Source organism: Myripristis murdjan, chromosome 6, assembly GCF_902150065.1.
Source record: "Myripristis murdjan chromosome 6, fMyrMur1.1, whole genome shotgun sequence".
NCBI classification, from domain to species: Eukaryota; Metazoa; Chordata; class Actinopteri; order Holocentriformes; family Holocentridae; genus Myripristis; species Myripristis murdjan.
The window spans coordinates 7,163,298-7,189,582 of NC_043985.1; the positions used below are offsets into that span (position 1 = coordinate 7,163,298).

General features: G+C 40.6%; 3 protein-coding genes across 3 annotated transcripts; 1 reads left to right on the forward strand and 2 right to left on the reverse strand.

Annotated features, from left to right (window-relative positions):
* Nucleotides 1-1,352: 1,352 nt before the first annotated feature.
* Nucleotides 1,353-3,432, forward strand: rep15 (RAB15 effector protein). Its single transcript, XM_030052822.1, has 2 exons — nt 1,353-1,663; nt 2,743-3,432. Exons 1-2 carry the CDS (start codon nt 1,355-1,357, stop codon nt 3,286-3,288), a joined length of 855 nt encoding a protein of 284 aa, XP_029908682.1. The 5' UTR covers nt 1,353-1,354; the 3' UTR covers nt 3,289-3,432.
* A 2,993-nt stretch (nt 3,433-6,425) lies between these two features.
* Nucleotides 6,426-14,619, reverse strand: poglut3 (protein O-glucosyltransferase 3). The gene is made up of 6 exons (XM_030052815.1): nt 14,284-14,619; nt 12,883-13,080; nt 12,287-12,570; nt 9,314-9,530; nt 8,205-8,401; nt 6,426-7,184 (listed from the first exon to the last, which is right to left on the reverse strand). Exons 1-6 carry the CDS (start codon nt 14,519-14,521, stop codon nt 6,741-6,743), a joined length of 1,578 nt encoding a protein of 525 aa, XP_029908675.1. The 5' UTR covers nt 14,522-14,619; the 3' UTR covers nt 6,426-6,740.
* A 1,582-nt stretch (nt 14,620-16,201) lies between these two features.
* On the reverse strand, nt 16,202-25,068 carry cyb5r2 (cytochrome b5 reductase 2). The gene is made up of 9 exons (XM_030052821.1): nt 24,969-25,068; nt 23,370-23,522; nt 22,564-22,636; nt 21,491-21,597; nt 20,603-20,732; nt 20,255-20,338; nt 19,755-19,840; nt 19,007-19,106; nt 16,202-16,470 (listed from the first exon to the last, which is right to left on the reverse strand). The coding sequence occupies exons 1-9, from the start codon at nt 24,981-24,983 to the stop codon at nt 16,298-16,300; spliced, it is 921 nt and encodes a 306-aa protein (XP_029908681.1). The 5' UTR covers nt 24,984-25,068; the 3' UTR covers nt 16,202-16,297.
* Nucleotides 25,069-26,285: the final 1,217 nt, after the last annotated feature.

The following is a 26,285-nucleotide window of genomic DNA, read 5'->3' on the forward strand; positions in this document are numbered from 1 at the left end:
TTTATTTATTTATTTATTTGTGCAAGTACATACATTTAAACGTGTGCTCACACTAACTAAATTAACTAACTCTAAACAGAATTACCATCACAATTTACACTGTTGTGACATTTCCCCTCTCCCCTAGAAACTTAACATGAGAGTCAACTTTCATTCCCCTAATGTGACAACACAGTGCTGAGCCACAGCTTCAGGCTCCCGGCCCAGCCCACATGTTGTCATTTGCCTCTCTGTGTGAGGCAGTTGCGTGGTTTGTTTACCCACTCAGCCCCTTAGGCTTACCCTAATCTAGATGTTACTCCCAACTAACTGGTGCGATGACTTTTTTTTGTTGACTTACTTAAATTCTTACACCACGCCAGTGTTAACATCACCAGCAGATTAGGAGCTTCACCTCAAAAGCTGCAGGGAGGGGTAGAGATACCACAGATGGAGTGATCATATGTGCTGTGTACCTCAGTGGACTAACCATTAAGCTTCACACCAGCACACACACATACACACACACACACACTGTGTGTCTCACTAGGGGAGAGAAGAGGAGAGGAGGGCAGCTGGTGCACCCCAAACTGCAGAGACTCCCAGACCCATCCTGGTGAGTTATTGTATTTTTTTTTTTTTTTTTTTTTTTCAGCCTATCGCATAACCAAACTGTATTAGTGGACAGAAAATGTGTAGATTCTTGGTGCACAAGTGGACTAACAAACATTTATTCAAAATTAAATAAAATCATGGGTCCATTACAGTGACAGTGGTTCCCATATGGTGAGCAGCACTGGCACACTTTTCTTTGTACTTCAAAAACATAATCATCAAAATACAAGACACTGTGCTTTTTACAGCTGTGTATCGCTATTTTCTCCACAATATCAATTCTACAGCGCCGTGTATTGTTGATGAACTTCATTTTCATGATTTTATGACATCTACATTTTGGTGCACTGTGTTCAGTTATAAGTACATTGTGTTAAGCCTTGTTTTTGAATGGGAATTTTGAATTTTTTGAGTCAGTTTGTCACTGTTTATCACGTAATGCATTTCTACCCAGGTGTTATGCAATAGGTTGTATTTTAAGGTCTATACATTTTCAGTCAATTCTACAGACTATTTCAATGTGTCGATAATGTACATCTTGACCTTCTATCGTCATACAAATCTTATCATGACCCATGTATTGTAATTGTATTGCCAACAGGCAGCTTTAGGTAAGGTAATCAAGTTTATTGGTAGCAAATTCTCACGAGTAACCATATGTTCTGTTCATGTGACATAATTAATACTGTTGTAATCATCATCTTCTCAGTGTATCAGGGAGACCACCCTCTGATCTCCTGCCTGCCATCAGCATTTCATCATGGGCCAGATCAAGAGCAAGTTCTCCTCTAACCCCTCCCAGCGCTCCAGCTTCCTCTCTTTCAACTCCCTCCGTTTCAACACGTCTCAGCGGCCCACTCCGGGCCCCCCAGTCAGCCTTCACGATCCCAGCTCACCCAGTCGACCAAGCATCTTCTCCACACTATTACGGGCCAATGTTCCCAACCCCAACAATTTCATCCCACTGTTCAACGACTGCATCTCTGCTGCATCTACCAGAACCCAGGAGTACCTGGTGTTTAAAGACCCAGAGGACAAGTTCCACCCCAGCCCCGAGGTGCTAACTCAGGTAGAAAACTCTACACTCCATGGGCTCGGGTGCTTCCTAAAATATTAACAATGATTTGGAGTTACTGTGTTATAGTGCTTCATTATGAAAAATAACAAAGCCAGAGAATCTTATAATTATGACCCCGGGGCTTGGCGAGTCAATGGCTATGAATTTAAGGACAACTTCTGACAGTAACCCCAAAGAACTTTCAGTGAACAGCAATATTCTGCCAACGTGTCTCTTTTAAAGAGTAACTAAACCCCAAACCCCAATCTCTGTAAGGTGAGTAGGGTGCCTGGTCTTTGGTGACAGGTGATGTCACCACCTTTTGTGCTCTATGACAGGTGACAACACCTGCCATCAATGACAAGCCACCCTACTTTTCATCATTAGAGGCCGGACTTCATAGAGATTTGAGGTTTGGGGTTTAGTTACACTTGAAGTGGTTATCTACAAGGTCTGTTTTCTTTCTCTCTGCCTTGTCAGTCCCAACCCAACATATTGAAGTTTGAGTTTGGCACTTTTTGTCTGTTCAGCCATGGTGTCTACCACTGCTCATGCTAACTACCCAGCACCTCTAGTTCTTTCCGGCAAACTGCAGTTGCAGCTGATGGAAATGTAAAACATTTCCTGTGTAACAGATGGTTTCTGCAGGAAGGACCTACCAGATATCAGGTGTTTAAAACAGCAAATGTGAAAGCTTTCATGAAACAGACTGCCTAGAAAAATGCCAAGGCTGTCCTTTTGGCTTTCAGTTTCCACCACAATGTTAACAGAGAGCTCTATGAGGCTTCCAGTTCTATGAGACTTGAACTAGAGCGTTAAGTCACTCACCAAGACACTAAATAGTCTCTTTGGTATAAAGTCCAGCAACCTCAGCTACAAAGACAATAATGAAAATGGGCTGACCACATAAGGTTAACTGGTTGAATAATCATTGAGACAGAGACTAGTAAAACATACATTTATGTTTTTGAAAATGTTGCATATTCTTGCTTTAAGGCATCAGTCTTTAATGTTATTATATATAAGATGGCTACCAGTGGAATGTCCATCCCACAGATTTCATACTTAGATTCCTTCTTGCCTTGCTACAGGTCTTCCTCATGACCTATATTTCTGAAAGCATCAACTACAATTTGACAGATACTTTCAACTGCACATCCATGACGCCTGAGCAACGCATCCTCCTGGGGGCTGACTGGGTCTGGGCAGTGCTGGAGAAACCAACCAAGAACCCTCGTATCCAGATCGCGGTGCAGGTACTACACCTTCCAGAGAGAGAGGCCGCCAAGGAGGACAGTTATTCCCCAGAGGCGTGCAGTGAGTCCATGCACATGGCACAGATGGAGTCCAGCCACAGGACCATGTGTGAGAGAATGGTGGACTTCTGTGCGTCCATTGGCAAAGACTGCTACGCTCTTTTCTTGTTCTTCGGGAGGAAAAATGACAAGGCGAATATCTATGGTGTCCTCAGCAACAACTTCCAGGCCGCCATCGGGAAATGTGACAAGATTGACAGGGGTTTGATTGAGAACTTCTTTAAAGGGTCGAGGTATCTCCATACGCCCACAGGGATGCTGAGGGCCATTATCACCAAGAGGGAAGGAGAACCTCTCACTCTGATGATTAAATTCACCTGAAACAATGTGGCATATAATACTTCGTGGCCAAAGATGAGATACATATACTTAATAAATAACTTCATGCAACCAAAAAGAGGAGAAACAACGTCCTACCAACAGATTAAGTTTGACATAAGGGGCCTTTTCCATGGCAAGGATCCCCTACAGCAGGGGTGTCAAACTCGTGCCATGGAGGGCCGAGAAGCTGCAGGTTTTCATTCCAACCAACAACTCCACCAGGTGATTTCACTGATCACCCTACCTCCGAACAGAGAGGCGGGACTAATCAGTGAAATCACCTGGTGGAGTTTTCGGTTGGAATGAAAACCTGCAGCCTCTTGGCCCTCCATGGCACGAGTTTGACACCCCTGCCCTACAGTATTCCCTGAAGGTAAACAGCACTGGATGGCTTTATATCTTTCCCAATGACCCGGTGACTTCTGACCCAACAATATGTAGTAGTAGTAATAATTATTATCCAATATTTTGAGGGATGGATCAAAAATCTAGCCAAGTCAAAAGTTTGTTCATGCTTTGAGAGTAAAGTCAATGAAGATGCCTTAAAGCCATTCACTTTCACTAATTCTGATGTTAGAGCCAGCTTTGAGGTCAAATACTTGTTTATTTGTGCCTCACTGATTAACAGTGAACGATTCACTTCCATTTAGATTTATGCTTGAGCACAAACATTGATAGCAGCAATGCTCCACTAAAAGAAGGTAAAATGTTTGTTAAAATATTTGTAAAACCTTGTCAAATGTTTTAATTTTAATCTGATTCTGGAAGAAAGATGTGAAGATAATAAAAGAAAACCTAATAAAGTTTGAAGTCCAGGATTCAGCCCAGAGATTTTACTGACATTTCTGAATTTTCTCATTAAAAGTTGGATAACTTACCTACTTTACTATTTGTAAACTTTGCATTTGTCTACTTTTCTCTATTAAAATTGCATCATGGGCCATGAGTTAAAAATAGAATATTAATTTTTGGGGCTACGTTGTCCCTGTGGAGTATTCAGTTCAGAGTAATGTAGCTATGAAACATGTTGAGGAAAGGAATATATGTGTCAATTTATGCACAGAGGCACAAGTCTATATTGTGTATATAGTGCATGCCAGCATCAAAGTTTAAAAGTCCAGTTGCATACATAATTATTTATTATGTATTACTAAAATCTGTTATCTGTTATTAAGTATTTTACAGTAAGCCATCAAACTAAGATCTTTACACAAGAGGGAAATTCAGGCACTCCAAATATCAGAAAACGTGACAAGGAAGTAAATCTTAAAATGCCTTTACTGTGGTGGCTAAATCATTAAAAAGCCAACATGTTATGACCACTGCAGGTTTTTATTGAGGCTTTAGAAAGCCCTGTGATGTCATCGATGTAGCTGCAACAACCAATAGGAGGCAATCACAGGACCCAGAGAATATCATGACAAGAGAAAACGTATGAAATAAAGAAAAAAAAAACCATCAAAACATAAAATGAGATTTTGCATAAATACACATGAACATGATGACTGAAAACTAGGATTGGCTTTAGTGTGTAATATTTTGCCAAACTGTTGCTATGGTGTTCTGGGTGGTTGCTAGGGTGTTCCTGATTGTTGCTAGGGAACTGCAAGACAGTTCCTAGGATTTTCAAGGTGGTTGCCAAGTAGTCTGAAGTCGGTTGCTAGATGGATTTGGAGTTGTCATTAGGAGGGTTGATAGGGTGTTGTATAATGTATAATGCTGTGTAATGCTTTCTTAGAATGTATCTCAGTGAGAAATCTTTCTATCACAATGAGGCAAGGTCTTATTACTGTAATCCCAAAACCTAACAACACCAGCTTCCATTGGATGACTGCAGACTGATAACTTCATCATGCAGTGACGACAATCTGCCAGCACGTTTGTGTAAACCATTTAAACAAGGGTTTAATGCCAATAGCTGATGAAAGTCAACCAGCTTTTATAAACAGTAGTATACATAATTATATTAGGCTTATACTTGACATGCTTGATTATTGTAATTTTATTGATGCCGATAGTTTTGTGTTATTTTAAGATTTTTATAAGGTGTCTAATTCCAACAACTTTCTTGTTGGAATCGTTACACTTTTGGGGTTTTGGAGAAAATTTCTGCAATATACATGTTGGTAACACTTTACAATAAGAGTACAACAATTAACATTAGTTAATGCAGTAATAAATATTAAGTAACCGTTAACAAATGTGTCTAAGAATCATGTACTAATGCTGTTCATGCTAAGGTATTAATTTATATGTTATTTAAAGGTTATTGTAGATATTATTAACATTAGTAAATGCCATAATAATCATTAACTAACAGTTAATTAACCATTATGGTATTAACTAACATTAATTGTTGTACTCTTATTGTAAAGTGTTAACATGTTTTATACTGACATATGTAGTTGTATTTCCCTGAACCCTGGAATGACTCCTAGATTTGAAAGTGTTTTAACCATTCAGTTATTAGCAGTGTTTATTTGTAACAAGCCCCAAAAACATGGTGTCCTAATTGTGAGAAGCACACTTCTCGCAATCAGAATGCACATTTTTCATGTTTGGTATATTGGGTTAACACAAAAACTGCAGGACTGCTCTGCTAACCCTGCTAACCCTAAGACTAAATAATAAATAAGAACATCAGATTATAATATGTGCCCTCTTTGCATTGCAAAGCAGACACATATGTATGCAAGGTAGTAAGATGTGTTGCCAAAGACATGCATAACATTTCCTTGCTCACTGTTACATTTCCTGATATTTGGAGTGTCTGGATTGCCTTTGTGTTTGAAGTATGTTTTCCCATTTTCCAAGAGCACCTGACCTTTTTTTTTTTTTTTTTATCTTTGTTTGATCGTGCAGAGTAACCAGTCATCTCTTTTGTTTGCTTTTTTCTGTCTGACAACTAAAGTCTTTATTTGAACAGAAAAAGCAATACAAATGCTCCAATACTGACATTCAAAAAGTTTCAATGAAGGAATGAAAAAACTACACAGAATAAATACTGATATATTAAACAATGGTTTTCCACAACAAAAACCACATATTCAAAATGATCCCAGTTATATTGGCACAGTTTTCTTACTTTATTAACATGAATTGGATTAAGGCACAAAAACAGTATAAAACACAGCATGAAAAATTAACAGTGAAATCATGATTTGCAGGTCCGATGTTCTCAAGTTGTGACACAAGTTAGTAAAAGTCTTTAAAATGGTTGAGGACAAGGTTTTTTTGTTTTTTTTTTTAACTTCCTGACTGCTAAAAAGAAATTTGGGGACATTTTGGGGGGAAATCATTCCTGATACTTCCTTATTAGTGAAAGTGACAGTAAAAACCAGGTGTTTGATATTGCTGATTGTAATGATGAACGTCACAGTGCTCACTGCTGATGTGGCAGTAATATAGTATATTAACAGCAAAATGACCCAGACATTAACAAAGAGTGTGTGTCATAGTTCATCCTTGTCCACGGTGGGTTTGTCTCTCTGGCCTTCACGCTCACATGTGCAGAGAGCACTGGCGTCGCTCGGCTGAGGGACCAGCTCCATGTCCGGGTGCTGCGTCGGCTGACCCGACTGGCGCTGCGAGTACGTCTGCAGGACTTTGTAGTAGTAACAGTACAGTCTGGTTGGCTGCAGCAGTTCTCTAGCCATCGCCTGGCCTGCTTTTGCAATCTCCTGTGCTTCAGCATCGTTGTCTTTGGCCCATCTGATTTTTTCCATGAGGTCAGACAGGCTTCTCTTCACAGGAACATAGTGCACGCCCGGTTTCATATGACTGTAGAAATATTCATAATACGGCGAGTCCTGCTTCAGAACCAGACTGTTTCCCAGCATCAAGTAAGGAAACCTGTACGCTGCTACTGTCCCATCCACGTTAACTTGGTACTTGTACTAAAAGAAGAGGAAAACATTACCATTTTTTTTATTTTCAAGTGTTATTGTATGATGTGTTACCAAGGACAATATACAGCTTCTCACAATAAAAATTCCAATAACAACATGATGGTTTACAATAGGACAACAATTAATGAATATTTTCATTGTCGATAAATCCGTAAATTCATTTTTTGATTACTCAATTAATCATTTAATCTATAAAATGTTAAAACTGACGCCAAACTCCAATCATAACTTCCAAGAGCCCAAAGTGATGTCTTTGAATTGCTTACTCAGTCTGGCCAGCAGCCAAAAAAAATCTATATTTTATTTTATAATGATAATTTCAGGGCTCCAGACTGTGAACAAAATGGTCACATATGTGGCCATTTTTTGTGAGCATGCAACTTCATGGTCACGTGTGTGCGAGCGCATGGGATTCACATTCTCCAAAGTCGAGGACACAGAACTTTATGAAATAATCCTTTTAACTGTAACTGTGTTCAAAAAATGAAGCTGTTTACTTTTTAAAGGAAATGAGAGAGTCAGAGGCGCAGGCAGGTAAAAGCCAACTGACTGAACTATGGTGATGGCATTTTCTAATGCATTCTGCTGACTGTTCAAAAACAGCAGTGAGAATATTTCCAACAAATATAATGGATGGGTGCATTCTGAAATTTCATCAAAATATCAGAGAATATCAGGGGAACTGATACGTACTGTAGGACAGGGTTAGTCTGCTGCAACTTGTTTATTGACAAAAGAGCTGCAATGTTCCTTTGTCAGGCATACATAAAAAGACTGACACCATGATTTATAAAACATGACATAGCCAGTCAAATATGACAACAAATCATTTACTGTGTAAAATTAGGCTGTCAGACAGCTGATGCTGAAACAGCTGATCATTAATGTTGTGACATGTTGCAGCAGAACGTGGGACTGCCTCTTTTTTTAATTTGCACAGGAAACTCCATGCATACACAGTTATCGGATAAAACTGATGGAAAAAGAAGACTGCCAACAGTTCCTCACCTTGAAGAAGTCAAAGAATCCAACGAGGGATGCTTTGCCCACATCCTTCTCTCTGTCCCTGAAGAAAAACCATCCTGTGATCCCAGCATCCAGCAGCTCTGGGTTTTTCTTGGACAGTGAAACCAGGTGAAGCCGCTCCTCTCGACTGTCCCGCCCACGGAAAAACGCCTGCTCTGTTTTATTAGCCCACGGAGGCCCTGGAAGACGCCGATCCACAAATATTAACAAAAAGGGCAGGAAACAAAAGGATCCAGGTATCGAAGACATCTGGCTACTTACACAGAGAGATATATTAAATAAGGCAGTCTTCAACCCAGCTTTTACACAAATTTGTATAATTTAGCAAATCTATAACAACATTAGATTAACACTAAATTTTTGGTAAACTTAAGAAAAGACTGGTGCCTTGATCCAATTTCCTCAAAGGGTTTAATTTTACCTTTTGTGATGGGACTGAAAATGATAAACTTTTACAAATACTTAGAAAAAAAAGAGCATGTGAAGGTGAATGTTAACACTGGTATATAGAGAGGCTTGCACAAGACAGCTAATTTTCCCTGCAAGGGAACAGGCTCGAATGTAGAATTAAGTTATTATAGTAGTAATAAATTATAAGTTAAAAGGGTTAAGGTTAGACAAAACAATGGACTAAACAATGGAGCGATTTTATCTCTAAATGTTGTACCACAAAAAAATCACAATATAAATGAATTTGTTTAATTTCTTTGTCAAATTTTCAACTTGCGCTACTAGAGCAAATTAAGACTTTCGCTGGTTTCCTCTCCTGGCTGATAAATTTAATGCAACAAATCTTACGGTCAGACTGGACTGATTAGAAATGGTTAAACCAACCTGCTTATTTAGATGACAACTGGATATAAAAGACAGGCGTGGATTAACTGGTAAAAGTCACCAGTGCCAACAGTTTCTGTAGTTGGCAGTGGACATTCGCAGCGTGACTTGGATTTAGTGTCCAAAGTCACAAGAGACAGATGTAGAAATGAGGAGAGACAAATGCTCACAGGACTGAGGTATTTGACCCTGACTGCTCCCACAGGTCAGACCCCAGCACAGGCCTGTGTGTGTGTGTGTGTGTGTGTGTGTGTTACCTGTGTTGCCTTGGACGGACAGCAGGTCGTTGGTTACTCCTCTCATGGTCTCCAAGGTAGAGTGAGTGACGTCATAGGTGGGGAGGACAATATCCCTTGTGTCCATGGAGCCACACCAGGACAAGACTGGAACAGGCCCAGGACTGGCATCTGCCTTCCTCGTCTCCATCGGCCAGTCTCCCACGTTGATGTAAAATTCCACATCGGGCAGCTTCACCTTTCAGCGGTAAACCAGGAGATAAATGATCCCAGGGAATGGAAACCAGTTCAACAGAAAGCAAAAACAACTCAATGCAACACTGCCAGGAGGGAAACAGATGAGGATTTTAAGGAGCAGTTATTCCAAAATGCAACGGTATTTTGCCACTTATGCGTAGTGCAATCAGCAATTACAGCTGCAGCTACTCACATGTAGTCTTACTAAATTAACTGAGGAGTTAATGGAGTAAGTACGTACACTGAGTACACTGTGTGATGCCTTGTATCAGCAGTTTGGAGAACACCTGAAAAACCTGAATAAAGGAGTTGGGGAAACACAGTCGAGTGGTCTCTTCCTGGATGGCATGAGGTTCTCACTGAACGGTGTGAGTATGCAGCTATTGTCAAAACACCAAATGAGGGAATATATTTTGGAAAAAAATGGTATTCGATCCATCCAGGAGGGTTCCAGGAGACTCTATACCAAGGAGCTCTGAAGCTGTGATAGCAGCTCATGCTGGTCCAACACCTGACTCAGACACTTTATGCTGGTTGGTTTGCCTTTGTCACACGTCTGTAGTTGCTGCAACACTGAATGCATCATCCAACAGTTGACCGCTGTCTAGTCTGTGGTGAAGTATGTGTTTAGCACACAGTGCATACAGGCCAGTCTTTAGCATGGACTGAAACAAAAACTGCTGCCACACACCAGCAGACTGGTTATCTCTCATCTGCTTTTAGCATCTTGTCCTGGGAAAATCATAGAGGTAAGGGTCTTCTGCACTTGCCCACATTCCTCACTTATGAAATGACATTATTTTCAGAAAACTGATTTTCTGTAGTCTGTAGTCACCAATCCATACGCCAGTTATCACACAGCAACCATGGTGCCATCTTATACATCCCTCAGCCTCTGTACCAGCCGCTCCAACTTCTCATTTGTCATTTTACTAACTCTTATACCCCTTTTCCACTAGTACCTACTCGGCTCGACTCTACTCGCCTCGACACGGTTTCGGTGGTTTTCCATTACAATTGAGTACCACCTCGCCGTGGGTGGAGTCGTCATAGCAAGGCGGCGCACCGTCCAGCTCCCTCTGGATTCTTTGGGTCGCCACCAAGCACAGAAGTCTTCACCTCTTCATTTGACCACGGTACTGGTTTGCTTGCCATTTTCCGACTTTGCCAACTTCAGCAATGATCAATGCGCACGTTTTTTTTTTTTTTAAATGCCGGGTTTTGTTTTCGTGCAGGAGTTGCTCTCATGTGTCGTCACTCCCTGTCCAATCAGTGGCCTGCACGGCGTTTACGTCACATTTTCGGCTCGACTCAGCTCAACTCAGCTCGCTTGGAACCCCGGCTGAGTAGGTCCTAAAATGGGACGTAATGGAAAAGCTCTCAAACCGAGTAGAGGCGAGCCGAGTCGAGCCGAGTAGGTACTGGTGGAAAAGGGGCATTTGACTATAACATTAAAGGGCATTTGTTATGATGAAGGGTACATTTAAATGTTATGCAGTCACCTGACTTCTTGTGCAAGTTCTGCAAAGCCCTCTCCAAATATTCCTTTAGAAGGACATATCTCTTTACAACACAGCACACTACACATCTCTGACACACTTTGTTTCCTTTGTAGGAGGAATTGTTTTACTTGTAGTGCCAGAAGGTGACATGGGATCTGAGTCTGCCTTTGGCCCCAAACTGAGCCGTCCTGGCTGCACTGCTCTCTGTGCCTCTCTTGTGTCAGTGTGCCACTTTTTACTCTAATATTTAAGAAGCTTTCACAGTCTCACTTGACAAAGTCTGTTGATTATTCACTTTCATTAAGAATAATGTCATGCTACTTTCTGTGTCAACAATTTGAAATGGCTGGAGGCCTGGTTCTTTTGTCCGTCTTCCATGTTGCTTGTGAGACAAATGATGTGGAGAAGTTAGAGTAAACTAGTCAGCCAGCTCTTGGTCAGTCAGGTGATGGACGGGTCACGTTCACGTGGAGGGCATGTGTGTGAGGGGGCCCTGGACGAGACTGAGTAGGAGGTTTAATTCTAATTAATTTCAATTTGTTTCACTGAAAAATACAAAGCTGTATTGTTTGTAGTGTATCTCCAGAGAAAAGAAGCATTAGGCTGTGATATGTGCTGCTTTTTGGCTCTGAGCAGAACACACACACACACACACAATAAACAACAATGTGCACACCATGCAGCCCAAACCCTCCCCGAACCAACTAATTAAGTCAGAATTTAAACCCGAACCAAACCGAACCCACTGATTGAAGGTGGCTTTGGGCATAAATGTCAAGCTCTAGCTGCAGTGTCCTGTTCACCAGCACCATAATACGATGGGCCTGGGTGGGTATCCTACTGCGGAGCTCCAACTATCAAAATGTGCATGTGAAAAACACACAAGCAATGCCTCTTTCCAGAACCAACGGCACGGACACCCAACACTTACCAGTGATATTCGGCAAGACAGGAAAGACCATGAGAGACTGAAAACCTCCCCAAATCACACAGGATGGATGGATGGACTGCACTGAGATTTAATGAGAAAATATCTTTTCTGTATTTTGCGTAAATTGTTCTGTTAATTTTTACCCTCAGACATTTCAGCAATACATGAGCTGGAATTGCTTTTTTGTTTTGTTCTTCAGTGTGCGGTTAGGTTTGTGCTTTGTTTTGTAGGTTCATTTTTGCATTTGAACTGTTAACTTCATCAGAAATGACTTGACTGGTCATAAAGCCTAAGCTATATTTCACAACACACACACTTCATTACCTTCCTTGTTAAAGAAAGCAGCATTTCATCGGAGAACATCTTGAAGTCGGTGTATTTTCCCAGCGAGCGGCGAAACACTTGGTTGTCGATGATCGTGTAGTGAATGAGACCTCCTCGGTTGCCAAAACGACGCGGGACGTCCTCTCGGAGGCGCTGCAGGTCCACTGTGGGAAAAGAAGTGAAGTCCTCCGAAATCTGAGGCTCCTCAGCAGGACAGCGCATGACACTCTCCCAGATGGAGCCATCACCCTCAGGACAGTCACAGTATTCATGATAGACAGGACCTGAGGAACAGTGAGACCTTTTTTTAAAGTGGTGAAGACTGAACTTGTCATGATCTCAGCGCAAGGTCTGAGGCTCAAGTGCATTTAGGGTGTGTCCAAGTCCATCTTTGCTATTTAAACAATAGAAAAAAAGGTCGTTTCGCCATATGCCTTGTTCAAAAGGGCTGTATTTAGTCTCTTCATCAATCATACGTGTGTTTTGGCGACATTTTTTGGCGGACTGGCTCATGAAGTCAGGATGAAGTCAAAATAATATGATTATCAATTGACCAGCACTACTGAGCACAAAAAAAAAAAAACAGACAGGTGTACCTTGGAGGGTATAGGGTGACTTGGCGACAGCAGCGTCCTGGTAGAAGACTTCCACCCTCAGCCCATTCAGCACCGAGCCGTACAGCCGGTACCTCACCAGGAAGGAGCCGTCTCCTCTGTCCAGGGGCGGAGGGACGTGGACACGGACTCGCTCCTCCTGGGACAGTGGACTTACCTTTACTTTAAATAAGTCTTTACCTAGAGCAAGCAGCAGACAGACATTATAGTATCTCACTGAACCGTGTAGATGCTGAACTGAAATCCATGCAACTGGGGATCAGTAGTTTCACCAGGGTTGCCAAGTCCGCGTTTTTTCTGCCAAATTGGGCTACTTTTTAAGTGTTGCCGCGGGTAACAAATTTTGTCCGCGGGTTGGGCTTGGGCAGACCTGTGGCATACAGATGATCAATAATGCCTATGAATGAAGATTCATATTTTGAATGACTAATGAAACCTGCTGCCAGGAGTCTGAGCCCACCAGAGAGATGCTGGCCTTGTTCAATACAGTTCTGTATGACAGGGACCAGGGCGAGGGATCTCAACATGTCTAAAAAGAAACTGGACAACGCTGTAAATAGTTCAAGTTCATGGAGTTTTTTCCCGTTCTTTTTTATGTTGGAGACTGAAATGATTTTCAATTGCCTTTGCCTGGGAAATTGCCTTTAATGTTTATGATGCTATTTTATAGATATTATAGTGCATTTTGCAATTATAGCAATGCTGTTGGACTTTAAAAGCAACATATATGGATTTTTATGGGCATATTTTTAGTTCTGGTATTGGGCTGATTTTTGGGCCGTTTTTATACCCGGTTGGGCTGGTTTTGAGTTGCTGTTTGGCTGCTTTTGTCTCACAGATCTGGCAACCCTGAGTTTCACAGAGACTGAGTTTAGGTTAGGGGCAGATGAAGCATCACAACATCTTTGGCTGATCACCTCAATATTGATGCTATGACACTGCACTTGATGACAAACATCCATCTGCTGTATATGGATATGATGACCAAGCAGCCAAATAACGCAACAGCAGTCTTAAATTGAGAAAACTGCATTTACACGTCATTAAAATGTGCTTTTTGAAACCAGGAAAATGCGGGACTTGAACCCCAGCAGTGGGCCTCTGGACTGCTAACATGAGGGTTGCAATTATTAGGCCTCAGTACAGTGAGATAAAACATTGTTAGGGTGGCATTTATGTTGAATAAAGTAGTGCCGGAGGAAAGTTAGCTTCAAAACCGTAAACACTGCTAGCCACATCAGTTCTGAATTGCAAAAGATACATAAATTAAAAAAATGCAGATACAAATGCTCAGACAATAAACTTAGGAAGCGAGCCGGTGGAGACGACGTTGTGCTTTGGCTAAAGAAAAAACTGGTACCGGGTTGTGTTGGTGAAGTTTACCTGGAGAGAAAGTCAAGTTTTCTCCTTTTGAATTGACCGCCTGAATGAAGAAGAAGCGGACCGGCAGGACGGCGGCGCGGCCCAGCCCCGGACCCCAGACCACACATTTCTCCGGACTGACTTGTGCTCTGTCACAGGACGCCAAGTTTGTCCAACTGGAAACAGCCAAAACTACAAAGCTAACCAGTAAAGCACTCTTTGGCGGCCTAAATACATCACCGCCACGTTTACACACCATGTTCCTACACCAGCTCGCGACTAAAACATTAATTTTGACTGCAAGTTAGAAAAACTCCCTGGCCGACATGTTTGAGCAAGAAAAAACAGCCGGGTACGCCCACTGTTATGGTGCCTTCAGGTCATATCGGAAATGACACAACACCTGGCAGAAACTGACAAGTACCTTGACATTGAACGCCCCTCCGCAAAGAATACTGGGGAAAAATACAACATGTAACACTGACAGCTGAACAAGAGCACCTTTTCTCTTGTTTTTTATCCACCGTTGAACTCAACAAGATCAGCAAAACATTTTTGAACATGAGAAATCACCGTAGATGTCCTCCTGCTGTTCAGTAACCACACAATGCTGTATACAATAACACTAAAAATAATAAACATTTTCCACCTGATTTCCCACTGATATGATGCTCATGAGGCCAAAAGCAACATGCATGAGTTACTTTGTGAGAGCCAGTGTGTCCTGAGGTGTGCTGTTAGTCGTTAACATGTGAGCTGCAGATGGTGTACCATCACCTGAGAAGCACACAAACTCCTCAGCCCATAACCATGATGATACTAACTCCTCAATCAGGCATGAAGGCATCACCTGTTAACACATCATATGGACTCGTTTATGGCCACATACTATTAATGATAAAATTTGACTATTTTGGAAATATGCATGGGCAAGCAGTCAACAATGTACTGTAGGAGTATTATTTTATTGTTAAATACATATTGAAAATAGGGATGTATGATGATCTCATGTTTTACCACCAAATAGCTTTGATGTGGAAAAAATAAAACACCACACACAGAGGACATTCATCTTTCTAACAAAACTATAATCAGCCTCATTTCTTAAGAGGTATATGGTAGCACATAGGTGTACACACACACACACACACACACACACACACACACACACACACACACACACAGGGTGGGGGAGGATGGAGAACAGGGTATGAAAGTGAAAATAACTGGCTTGTAGACAAGAATAGCCTCTCTTGATTTGCCTTGGTGTTTGTATACAATAAGTTTTAAATGCACAGTAAGACACACTATAAAACCGATGTACATATAGATGCAGATTCAGGTAATAATTCACAGTCCAGCGTAACCCTCCAAACAGTAGTGAGCAGCTCATGACTACCTTTCATCCCAATTTTCCTGAAATACTAGATTACAAATACACAAGAAAACCCTAGTTTCCAAACAGAGCGCCAAAACTGGAACATATCGTGTGAAATTAAAGAATTGTATAGCCAAATCAAGTTAATTAAAGACAAATTAAGGACAGTTTTTTTTATTGTAAATTGAGAAAATTCTAATTAATCTGAATGTGGAAAATATGCTTCATAGTGATAGGAAGGAGGTTGGCTCTTATGAAATACATTTTTCAGAATTCTACTTTAGTTGGACACACCAGTAGCTCTATGTGCAACTCAAGATGTTTATTTGCATCACAAAAAATACAAACTAATAAAAATTCTGCCCTATGCAAAGTCACGCACCTATAACACAAAACAGAATGTGTCTTATACACTTATAGGATAATCAAGCTTAGGCAGGAGTTTGTTGGCATATAAGAATATGAAAAAGGAAGTCTGTATTTCTCTCTGATTTTTATAGCAATGGTAACTGGTGATTCCACAGTTATCCCTTTTATGGTGAGCTTTGGCTGCTGTCCGAGTGACATGGTCGGTGCTGAATCTATTCCTTCTATTTCTTTTGTGTGATATCCCACCAGTCCTGAGTGATTAAGAGTGATCATAATTAGCCACCATGCTTAGTATGCGAAGATGTTGTCTGCTCTGAATCCCAGCTTGTCCAGATTCGGCAGACAGGCATGCTGGATCATGGGCGGAGGACCACACAGGACAACAAGGACATCGCTGGACGCAGGAGGGAGGTGGGCTTTGATCATGTCGTAGGTCACGAACCCTGAACTGTAGCGCCAGTCTGGAGCACAAACACATCACAGAAGGAGAGACAGAGACTCAGCTTTTATGCTTTTATGGCTGCCAAATCAGATGGGAAATCACACAAAATGGGATCTCATCTGGCATCGGCTTTAGGGGCATGTTCACAGCCCAAAACAAAGAGTAGAGTGGCTGCTATGGGAGTAATGCCACGTGCTTTAGTGCTGCAGGATTTCCCAAAGAATTCCTCATTTGGTTTCGCCAACATTACCTGATAAACAATCTTGTCACTGCTGTCAAATATACAAAGAAACCTTTTTTTGTTTGTTTTAATGAAAACATCGGGGTAGACAGTGGTCGGTTTTTGGTCGCCTGGATGAGAAAAAAAGGCTTCAGCTGGTCGTGTCAGTGACGCCACCGGTATCAGCCAACATGAAGAGAGAGGCTTATTCAACTTCTGCTTTAATCCCCAGATAGTCATCTCATCCTCCAGGGAAACCAAATAATCACACTGCTAACGAAGAGCATGTGCTCCTCTTCCCATGAATAACGATTAAGTGCCAATGTGTCTCAGTTCTGTGTGGAACTAATGAATATGCGACAAGACAGTGTTCAAGGTTATGTAACATAAGGATTATGCAAAAAAAAAAAGACATGAGAGTTTTGCTAAGCTACTGTAACACCCTGTTTCTGTCCTTGTAAGGCTAGATACCCCCCACTCCCCACCCCCCGGCCTGCAGGCTGAATAGCATTTGTTTGATTTCCCACACTGAATATTCAGGAGTGAATCCAGGCTTTTACTTTATCATGGGCTTTGAGACTGATTTATGACGGTTCATAGCCTGGCAGTGCATTAATGTCATATCTAAACCCTGTATTGTCATATTATGGTGTGTAATTTTAAATGGGATGCCAAATTATGAAATGATGGCATGTGATGTCTCAATTTGTTTTGCACTCTTTGAATTTGATTTTTACAGAGAAAACTGACAAATGTTAAAGCAAAAGAAGTTCATTTTATATGTGCATGTATTTTATTTGTGGTGAAGATAGGAATGCATTCACCATGTGGGCTGGTGTAATAACTAACCCTGCATAGATTTAGCCACTATGTTTTCCCAGCATATATCATCTGTATATTGTCCCTTACAAAAAAAAAAAAATAACATGTGAAATCACATGTAAAATAAACCACATGTGCCTTTGGAAAATTATAGTCCACATGAGACGAGGTCAGTCACACGTGAGTGTGTGGAATTCACATGTGAAGACGCAAATATCACGTGATTTCATGTGATGTGTTTTCACATTAAATGATAGTCCATATAAGAATCCAGTCACATGTGAAACTGTGGAATTAATGTAAAGATGTAAATCTCACGTGTCGTCTTGACTACTGTAACTCCCTCTACACTGGGGTCACTGACAAAACCATCTCCCGCCTGCAGTTAGTCCAAAATGCTGCTGCCAGGCTGATGTCAGGCACCAAAATGAGGGACCACATCTCCCCTGTCCTCATCTCCCTCCACTGGCTCCCAGTGAGGCAGAGAATGAAAATTAATATCTGCATGTTCGTCTTCAAGGCTCTCAACAGTCTTGGCCCAGCCTGGACCTGTCCTCCACCTCCAGGCCCAGGTGTAACCTCAGGTCCGAAGACCTGAGGATCCCACGGACTAACTTAGTGAGGAAGGGGACTGTTCCTTTGTGGTAATGGCACCGAAGCTGTGGAACAGGCTCCCTCTGGACATCAAGTCTGCCCCCAGTCTTGAGTCCTTCAGGGCCAAACTGAAAACCCACCTTTTCAATGATAATCTCTGATTTAGAATGCTATATGTTGTGAGGTGAATGTGAGATGAATGTGTGAGTCTTCTTATTGTCCTTGTCATGTATTGTCTCTTTTTGTTCCTGGGCTGTGCCCCAGGCCAATGTAATAGTTGTTTGGGGGGTGCATTATAAATAAACATAACATAACATAACATAACATGAACATTTCATGTGAAATGTGGCGTTTTCACATGATGGTGTTTTCATGGTGTTTTCACATGTGGAAATTCTAGGTCAGAAGCCAATCACATGTGACCAATTTTCTTTTCACATGTGGAAAATTTCAATCATGTAAAAAAAAGACAAGTCACATATGAAAACATCTGGTTCACATGTGACATTATGAGTGTCAAAAGAAAATCGAATGTGAAAAGTTAAAATTCACAAGTGACATTATTTTCTTTTCACATGTAAAAATATTAGTTCACATGTGAATATTGCCAGTTACCTGTGAAAATGGTAAATTCGCATGTGCAATTCAAATTTTCACATGTGAAAAGGCATATTTCACATCTGACATTTTTGTAAGATGTAATATAATTATGTCATGTACTGGTGAGCTAGAACTCAGTGTAGCAAGAGCTTAGCAAACATATTTAAGAAGTCTGTTTACATCTTATTAAAGCTGCAGCATGTAGTTTTGAGAAAATAATTTTTATATTAAAGCAAAAAAGCAAACGCAAAAAATTAAACAGAATGTTAAAAATGTATTATGTTGCTTGTAACTCCTGATTTAGGAAACACTGCCTTACCCTGTGGAGGTTTGTCCAGTGTGAACCAGAGCTTGAGTTTATCAGGATGATTCCTCTTCACCTCCTCCAGCTCCTCTCGCAGTAGGATGTCCTTCTCAGTCTGACAGCAGAAGCAGAGAGAGCGAGTCATTTTATTTCCTCAAAGCATTTGCAGCCACTATTTGATGTAATACTCTTTGAAGATATGGCTGGGATTGTAAAACACAGGCAATATTATCCACCATAATCATATTTGTTCCACTGCATGTTGTTCTTTAGACAGTGAACAGTGGAAACCCCAGCGTAAGGAAGCTGTACGGCACCCAGAAAATTATATTGTTAGATGATAAAGACAGTTTAAACGCCCAAGTGTGTTACGATCACACACTGAGAGTTATTCAGAGTCTATTCGAGGTGAGGCCTGTGGGGCTGAAACTCATATTGAGCTATTTGGTTGTTAAATACTAGTACCACGACAAGATTTTTATTTTATTTTTTTTTACAGTTCTTAAAATGGAAATAAATCATGCAACCTTTCACCGGCTACCCTTCAGTCTTTGAGATCTGCAGTGTTTCCAGAATTATCAACTTCTATCTAATTTTAAATGATTTGCCACCCACATTTAATACCCACAATTTTTCCAAACCTGTGTTTTTCTCTGCCTTGCCCTTTTGTGGAGTTTGGAATTACTTGTTTATTTTGTTTATTTAAAGGGGGAGTTCACCCATTTAAAAAAAAAATGTGATTTTATTTCACTATTGAGCTGACCTGGTTGGCAAATATGAGCGAGCACTTTGTGTTGTCATTGGGGTCGGCTGTGATGCTGCGAATCAGCTGCAGCATAGGAGTGATACCTGTAATAATAAAAAATACACAGAGGATGATTAGTGCAAATGTAAGGTGATGGTGAGTGGGAAGTGGGCTGCCTTTGTTCATTTTTTCAGTTAGTGTGACATGAACTGGAGTAAACACAGGATGTCATTTTCACAGCTGGAAAAAAGGAAAATCCCACAAAAATGTGCAAAACCTCTCCTCACCAGTGTAATAATCCATTTATCTACACACAAACACAGTGTGTAGCATCCAGTTATACACCAGGCATGAGATGCAGAACAGCCATTAGCACAGCGACATGGTTTTCTCCTACAGCTTTGCAAGATGTTTCATTCTTCCGTGACTTTTAGCCTGCTGAGTGTCTGGGATGAATAAATTTGTGCCCTCAAAACATTAGCATTATTCATAAGGGTCTAACAAAAATGCAAATTGACCTGTTCCACCAGCGATCATTCCAACATGTCTGAACGTCCGAACCTTTGGCTCTGACTTCTTGTCAGGTCGGATGGAAAATTTACCTGAGGAAAAGAGAAGATGATGTTAAGTCTGTGTCATGGCATGCGGAACAGCAGTGACATAACCTTATACCACACTGCCACCTGTTGGCCACACCATGGCAGCTCAGTGTATGTACAGATTTATTACAAACATACACATAGATTTGGCTGTTTTCCAAATCAACAATGGTATGAGAGAAATGCATTGAAGGACATTATTTTCCTCTTCTCACTCTTTGCATTGCATGTCAGTAACTCGACTGATAACAACACACACACTCATACCGTTCCCCTTATAGACTAGCAGTCCATTGGGTCCTCTGAAGTCAATGGAGTCTCCTATAGCCATGTTGTCCAGGTACTGAGACATCTTCCCTCCATCTGGGAACGAAGGGTGGCAGTTCTTGTAATATACCTGGAGAGATTTCATAAGATTAAAAAGGTGCTGCGTCATTTTCATTTTCAGTCTCTTATTTTTGTTTCTCCACCTCAGGGCACCTCAGGGCATTAAAAACAGCTTCTTAGGATTGTGGGTTATTCCCAATAGACACCAAGAGATTTTTGCTCTTTAGAAGAAACTTTTAGAGGACCTGGGTATGTATACATTGATGTTCCTATATAACAGAGGTCTTCAACAGGGGGTCCACAACCCCTAGGGGATCCACGCAGGTGCTGCAGGGGGAGTCATGACATTTTTGGCTGATTAGACAATTTTTTATATATATTTTTAAAAAACTTTTACCCATTTTTTCCCCCACAAATTTAAAAGTATTTAAATGCTTGAGGATGTCCCTACTACAGGTATGTTTAAAATAAAAACACGAATCTCGTAATTATTTTTATAGTTCAGTATTGTTTGCAGTGTTACAGATATATTTATTCATGGCAGTGGCACTAATAGGCCATCACTTATTTTTGTTTCCACTTTACCTTTTGCTGTCACTTTACCTTGCATGTTTAAAATGAAAACTTTAATAAATAAACCTGTGTATTATTTGAATAGCTTAGTATTGAATGCAGTTTGGCGGTCCCTGGCTTGAAAAAAAAAAAAGACCCCTGCTATATAACATAATGAGTATGTTGACCAAAGGGCTGGTCTCCCAAAAACTGTGTATTTCTGTTGCTATTTGTAGCCTAATTTCCCATGTGCACTACATTAGGAATGTTAAATACCTTAACCACAAGATCAACAAATCCCTGATCCTCATCACTGGAGACGGGAGTGTAGGCTCTGACCACAAGACTGCCATTCACCTTGGCTGACAGGTACACATGCTGACCTGGGACAGAGGGGGTGGGGAGAGGGCGGGGGAGGATGGGAGGTTTTGGAGAACACACAGGGGAAAGATTGGGGTGGCAGGTGCCAGATGGCAGGGTGGAGGTATAAATATTGGATCCATCATCATAAAAAATAGCATCCCTTCTAATCCTAAAGAAGCTCCAGTATGCAGGTATTTGGTATTTTTGTAAATGTAGACTCATTTACATTTCATTTTCATTTGAAATTGTCTAGAAAGTCTCATTTCAAGATTATATTTCTTGTATGTTGACTGATCACAAGATATAAACTGGTTATTATTATTATTATTATTATTATTATTATTTTGCAGCCTGGTCCTATTTTTTTTTTATAGCACTTTTCAAAACACACAGTTACAAAGTGCTTCACAATAAAATAAAATAAAATAAAATAACAACAACATAAAAATAATAAAATAATAAAATACAATAAAATACAATAAAATTAAAAAATAAAAATAAAAATAGAAGTGAGGATAAAACAAAATGAAATTACAATAAAACCAGAAGGGGTCCCCATAAAATAGTAAAAGACCATAAAAGACAGAACCAGCAACTAAGAAAAGGCCAAACGGTAAAAGTGAGTTTTAAGAAGGGATTTAAAAGATGACAGAGAGTTTGCCTGCCTGAGGCCCTCCGGCAGGGCGTTCCAGAGTCTGGGGCCCCGGACAGCAAAGGCACGGTCACCTCTCGAGACCAAACGAGAGTAAGGGACCTCCAGATGGGCCCGGCCAGGGGACCTCAGACTACGGCCAGGCTCATAAGGGGTTAACAAGTCTTGGATATAAGGAGGAGCCAGGCCGTTTAAGGCTTTAAAAACAAGTAACAACACCTTAAAATCAATTCTAAAACTCACAGGAAGCCAGTGTTTTAATTCAGTTTCCCCTATTAATTGTGGTCCATGCGGTGTGAGAGGAGAGGAGCAAAGAGGAGTGCTGAGCCAGTACCTATGGGCAGTCCAAGCACATGATTTTGAGAAGGAAGGCCAAAGCGAAACTTCTTTGTGTCATGGCTGATTTCCTGTGTGAAGATACAGAAACAGCAAAGTGAAGATATGTGGATGTCGAGCCTGTGTGGGGCCTGCGCTCAAAAAGGAAATCAAAGTCTTATTAAACATGACAATCCAGAATTAGATGTTTACAGTGCAAAAACCTGTAAAGTGTAGACATCCCATGCACTACCAGACCTTCATGACTGCACACATACAGAAAACATGCAGATGAACTGTTCACAGGATAGCGTCACATGATGCAAGAGTAGGTCAAGATGGATAATATGAATATCAGTAGTTTGTATATATTGTCAAATGCAAGACAAAGTCATGAGCTCATCCAAAATTACAATACCTGTTGCCTCAAAAATATTTAAAAAAAAAAAAAAAAAAAAAAAGTCATACTTTTCTAATGGAAAGTTGCAAAACTAATTCTCATCTCCACCAGCTCTGCAGCATTTTAGGTGACTTTATAAAACTAGATCCAGACTGGACTTGTGCTTCACAGCATTGCATTATTTGCAATTCCAGCCTTATGTCGGCTTTTATATTGTCATTCAACATCTGCAATATTTCCATGCAATATCATTTGGCACACAGCAGTTCATATGTTTAACAGAGTGTGAAATAGAATGAGTGTCAATCATTTTCTCCTGGATAAAGTTTCATGCTGCATGAAATCATTTGTTTTGTTCAATGACCTGCTTTCTGTGGTAGTTGATGTTGTATGTGTATGCATGTGTGTGTGTTGGTGCAGCCTACTTGTTTCTCTGTGAGTTGGAGAGGGTATTTGACCGTGGGATCCTGCAGAGTGACGGGCACATTCTTCTTCTTCTTCCCTCCTCCAGAGCCTCGGGGGAGAAAGTAGAGCACCGTCCCTGCCAGCACAAAAACAGCCACCACCACCGCGATCACCTGCAACACAAGATCACATACACTTCCTTTTTTACATGCAAGTGTTTTTGTCATTATAACACACAGGTGCTGGGTGATGTTTGCCTCGCATGCTTTCTGTCAGAGGCTCTGTCAGGGAAAGAGGTCAAGATTAGATTTGGGATTAGGAGGGGAGAGCCTCGAGCGCTGTGCTGTCACACAGCGTCAGAGCTTCCCAGAGTCACTGCTGGTCACATATTTGGCATTTTGACCCTTTGAACCAGCAGTGGAATGAGAGAGGCTGGAGATCGCTTCTCAAGTAGCACTATTGTTATATGGCAGATATTTTGCTCTAGTAGAAGCTCCTGACGTATGATTGCAGGGTGGGGAAAAAAAATTACAGAGCTGTAATGGAGGAGGAGTTGTAATGTTCTGAGAAAAAAATGGATATTTACTGAGATTAAAGTGGTAAATGTATGAGAAAAAAACCTCACAAATTCATGAGAAAAAAACATTAAAATTTTGAGATAATAATATTACAAATTTCTGAGAAAAAAAAATTCTTCTTTTACTTTTTTTTTTTACTTCAGTAAAAACTTCTGAGTTTTTTTTTTCAGAAATTTGTGCCTTTATAATCTCAGAATCTGTATTTTTTTTTTCAAATAAATTTCTTATTTATTTATTTATTTATTTATTTTTAGCACATTAACCTCAGAGAGTATCCCATTTTTTTCTCGTAAATTTACAACTTTAATCTCAGAAATTCTGAGGTCCAGTGGCCCTAATATGCCGTTGTACTTACGGAGGAATATTGCACTCATTTGAGGAAAAAAAAAAAAAATCTGCCCTGATTTTCTGAATAAACAAGATAATTATCTCTGACTTCTGAAAATTTTTTGATGGGAAATAATTAACAGGATCATTTTTTTCTCGTTAAAATAATTAATAAAATAATTATTATAATATATAATAAAATAATTAGGTCAGAATTCTGAGATGGTTATTTCATTAAATTAAGAAAAAAAAAAAAACAAGGGTGATATCTTTTTTGTCAAGTGAAGGCATTACTTTTGAAGGTACTAGTGTAAAAATCTAATTAAGTAAAAGTAAATAATTGCTAATTTAAGAGGAAGGCTTTAAAAACCCTCTGTCCTCCATCTCCCAAACTGATTTGCTATTGGTTTGCATGTGAATGATCCTCAGACTGTGTCCCGCCCAAACATCCTGTTCCAACAGGAAATACATCAAATCAAGAAAGTAAGTCCGTTTCATGGGGTCTTTGAGTAAAATTAAGCACACTAATTATTTTCACCTTTGCTCTTAAATTACAGCAAAACACAAAAATAGATGCAAAAGGGTTAAATAAGTACACAAATCCTAGTCCCATGCTTTGCAAACATGTTAAATAAGATGCAAATGAACATATTTATGAAACTTCAGCAGCAGAACAAATAAATGAAAAAGCAATAAAAAAAAAGTCATTCTCACCAAGCTTTGGTCCATAGTTTCAGCGTGTAAGACAGTCTGGCTCCAGCTCACATAGCACAGGCAGACAGAGCAGAGTCCAGACACAGACGAGGCAGAGTTACCTGACTGTCCTGTGGGACGTGCACTCACACCCACTCATATACACGTATACACACACACACATACACACTAGATGGGGAAAAAAAATAGGGCCTCAAAGGGGGCGGGGCTTCTAGCCAGGGGAAAGGTGACAAAAGGTTTGAAGCACCAATAGGAAGAGAGAGCTCACCATGACACGGTATAGCACAGCGGCAGTGCAAAGGCTGTGGAGCCATATGATCACACCACTGAGAGAGGGGTGGAGAGAGGGAGAGAGAGAGAGAGAGAGAGAGAGAGAGAGAGAGAGAGAGAGAGAGAGAGGAGATGAATTACATAACAAGCAGCTGCTGGTACCTTCATGAAGACAAAATATTTTATGTAAAACACAAAAATTACAACTCCTTCAAAACTTTTATTGCATGACAGCACTGAGGCACTGATTCCCCAACATCACAATACAAACACATAATAAATAAATATACAATGAATACATGGATGCCTCAACTGGAGCTGCTGTCTGCTCCCCGGTAAACAATCTCTGAAATTCATCATTCCTGAGGAAAAGCAAACAAACAAACAAACAAGCAAACAAATGAATGAATGGCTGAATCCTCGAAGGTTTGCAGGAGTTTCTGCCTGCAAATGACACTTTTGGTTTCTGTTGTACTTTGCACCTGTAATTGCACCAGTGAACTGCTGTCCTCAGTTAAACTCCTCCAGTGGCCCTCCAGCCACAACATGCACTGACAGTAATAAAAAAGCAGCAGCAACAACATGCCTAATGATAAAAACAGATTTTTCCAGCACTTTTCAAGACAGATGGAGGCTCTACAGTGAAGGGAACAGAGACTCAGACATTAAAAGGGCAAACAGAGAAAATGAAAGCATGGGCTAAAGCAAGGGAGAGTGTCACTAACTAGGTAGAAGTGTTTTTTGAAGTGATTTGACAGAAGCTGCCGGCGTTGCTTGTCCCGTGGATGGATGACGCCCTCGCAGGCCATTCTGCAGTCTGGCTGCCTGGACCAAAAAACTCCAGTACCTTCAGCTTCTCTCAGAGGCTCTGCCTCAACTTGTGCAGGATTTTAAAATCTACCTCTGCTCTAGTTTAGAGTGTGGTGTGAAAAAAAAAAAAAAAAATCAATTCCCAACCAAATGCACAGATTTCCAAGGCGAGGAGGCAGGAACACAGCCTCTGAGCTTTTGATTACAGGTGCACAAATTGCGTCAAAGTGAGGACCC